Source organism: Etheostoma cragini, chromosome 1 (assembly GCF_013103735.1).
Source record: "Etheostoma cragini isolate CJK2018 chromosome 1, CSU_Ecrag_1.0, whole genome shotgun sequence".
Taxonomy (NCBI): domain Eukaryota; kingdom Metazoa; phylum Chordata; class Actinopteri; order Perciformes; family Percidae; genus Etheostoma; species Etheostoma cragini.
In genome coordinates, this window is record NC_048407.1 from 32,621,912 (window position 1) to 32,625,115 (window position 3,204).

Below are 3,204 nucleotides of genomic sequence, written 5' to 3' on the forward strand. Positions count from 1 at the left end.
GGATATTTCATCAGATGTCGTGATTGCAACACAATGTTGCTCGCAAAGCAGTTTTTGTATTTATACATGCAGTTATAGTCATGTTGGGAAATTCCACAGTAATATTTGTGCTAGTTGGCATGAGTTTGGCAGACTAATGTCTTTTACATGACGTTTATAACTTAACTGGTGTGATTCCTGGCTTTTTATGGGGGGGGGGGGGGGGGGGGGGGGGGGGGGGGGGGGGGGCTGCACAGGGTCACATACTAATAAACAATGACTGCTCACGGCTGTCAATGTGCCGCTGATTCATGTCTCTTCACTCAAAGGAACATCAATTGCAATATGTTACTTCATGATATGTAAGATGTATAATTTACAACAAAACACAAACCAATAGAAACGTTTGGATTGAAGCAGCAGTATTCATGCCGGCAAAGACAAATGGCTTATAAGACCTGTAGTTAAACAAGTATATTTATATATAAAAAGGTCACATGTTTTATGAAATAATTTGAGTGCTGAGAAAGTTTCCTTTAAATAAAATCTGTACTGCACATTTTCTGCAGCTTCCTTTTCAACTAAAACTGTTTTCATTATATTAGGAAACCAACAAATGATCTTAGCCACTTGTTTCCAGGCAGAGTGAAGAAAATATTCAGATGAAAGGGTTATTTTTGACTAAAAATGGCACTTAAGTGCCTGTATCTGCTGACTCACCCATCAGCGGTGCAGAGTGTGCAGGTTAACAGTCCGGCCGATTGGTTCAGTAACTCTAAGCCTTCTGAACTCAAAGTGTATGTAAAGCCTTCCTAAAAGCTGGATTTCAATATTTATTGATCCCAAAAAATGGGAAATTATGGTGTTACACCAGCACATGTACATCAGTCACACAGCACAGGATATAAATAAAATATACATACAATATACTAAGATAAGAACAAACATATGAAGTGTAGGGGGAGAAAATCCACAGCATGGTATTGCAATATTTTCAGTGGCAATACTGTTGATACACAGGCTTAAAGTATCAATCATTAACTGCTTGAAGATCCCATTTTGCAGCAATTGGAATTTTTTTTTTTAAGATGAAATTGTTGCCGAAGTTTCCTTTTGGGACATCAATTGAATTTGGGAAAGATTATATATTGCAGAATATGTTTAATAGCGTATCGAAGGAATCTGGTGATTTTCCCCCTAATAAAGTGTGTGTGGGGGGGGGGGGGGGGCATTTTCCCCCACAATCGCGTGTTTTAAATGTTATATTTATACATTTCAGTGTGAGATATCAACGTCTTGACAACCAGTGATGCTTGCTGTCATGGCTGCATTAATCACACCTCGTCTAATATTGCTTAATTTTGTCTCTACTGCATCTGACTGCTCCATCTGCTCAGTCTCCCACGCAGCAGCACTACTCCACGTACGACGCGGCCCACCTGGAGCCCATCATGCAGCACATCGCCAAAAACGTCGTCATGGTGAACGAGGGGAAGACCAAGTTCCAGGTGAGCTGCACGACCACTGCGTAACAGCTTGTGCTTATTGGGTTAAATGAAGCTTGAGTAACTGTGTCCGTGTGCAGGCCGTGAGGAACAAGTACTCGAGCAGCAAGCTGATGAAGATCAGCCTCCTTCCTCACCTGAAGTGCCCAACCGTCTTCGCCATGGCAGCCGCTCTGCTCAAAAACCCTTGAGACCACTTTACATTTCCAAAGATCAGTGGACTTTGTCACTTGCACTTTATTTTAGATGTAACTTTATGCTTTTTGTTTTTTTAAATAAAATTTTAAATTTTTACTGTGTTTTTTCATATTTGGGCTCTACTTTTTTTTTTTTTTCTTCAAGGTCAAATCTTTATGGTATGGCAGGTTTCCCAGCCCAAACAGTCTGAACATGACACTTTTGCCTTGTGCAATGGGTGGAGCTTTATACTGACTGCACGTGTTCTTACTACACTTATACACATTGAGATGTGTTTAACCGTTTTATGATGAGTAATCATGACGGTTGCGGCCTGTCTTGACCACAGGTGGCAAAAAAAATCTTAGCAAGAATCTCAATTTTGAGTGAAAACGTCTTTCGTTGACGTGAAATAGTCAACCAAAGACATTTAGGAGCAGTTAGTGTCTCTGGTAACTTCTTGGAGACATTGTCCGCCTGCACCCCAAAAAGTGCAGCCATCGACCCGACTAGGTTGTCAACAGTCACTCTCCGACATGCTGCTTCCTACTGACTTTAAATGTGACACAAGTAAAGGAAAACTTGTCTACTTGCGATGGGGAGAAAGTCACATCATGGGTTAACACGCAAGTGTTTGAGGGTCTTTCTGCTCATTTCAAACCATAAAGTACGGCAATTGCTGATGAGGTGGTATCTTTCAAAACTCACGACACATGATAGAGATGTGTATAGAATACTGTCAAAGTGGTTCAATAAACTTACAGCACCGCAGCTGTGAAGTGTCCTACTTTAAAGTTACCGCAGCATGTTTTCTTGTAACTGTTTCCTGGGTTGGTGGACCTTTTAGTACCATCTAGTTATGCTCTTAACTTTACATACCAGTGGTGAAGTTGACTAAAATCCTTTAGAAATTAATCTTAGTGCCTTTAATTAAAATAGGGGAAAATCCAACCTTTAAGGACACATTTTCTTTGAATAATGTATTGTAAATGTTAAAATACGGGGGCGTAAGTATACACCCCCCTATGTTAAAAAACGGGGGCATAAGTATACATCCCCCTATGTTAAAAAACGGGGGCATAAGTATACATCCCCCTATGTTAAAAAACGGGGGCATAAGTATACACCCCCCTATGTTAAAAAACGGGGGCATAAGTATACACCCCCCTATGTTAAAATACGGGGGCATAAGTATACCCCCCCTCCCTATGTTAATCCCCCATAGAGGCAGATTTTTATTAAAATACCCTTCACCATACATAGAGATCAGCATGGGGAACTTTCCACAACATCGTCTCTCAATGCAAATCAAACCGTGTGTTAGTCTAACTGGAATGTCACCATGCCGATCTCTATGTATGTAGATATGTAAACTAATGAGCACAACTGGGCGTGATGGTAATAACAGGAAAGGAGAGGTGAAGGAGGGTTTTCCCAAAAAAGGGATTGGAAACCTTTAATATTTGTAAAGAATCTGAGAGCTCTGCGGTAATTCAGGGAGTTAGACATAGTATGCAACACATTGTTTACTAAGATCAGTGGA

At 40.5% G+C, this 3,204-nt stretch overlaps 1 protein-coding gene across 1 annotated transcript in view; it reads left to right on the forward strand.

Annotated features, from left to right (window-relative positions):
- The window catches only part of LOC117954749 (G2/mitotic-specific cyclin-B2-like), a 4,705-nt gene extending 2,927 nt beyond the window's left edge, over positions 1-1,778 (forward strand). The window contains exons 5-6 of the mRNA XM_034888761.1: positions 1,377-1,487; positions 1,565-1,778. Coding sequence (XP_034744652.1) covers positions 1,377-1,487; positions 1,565-1,675 — 222 coding nt within the window. The 3' untranslated portion in view covers positions 1,676-1,778. The remainder of the gene's footprint in view (positions 1-1,376; positions 1,488-1,564) is intronic.
- Positions 1,779-3,204: the final 1,426 nt, after the last annotated feature.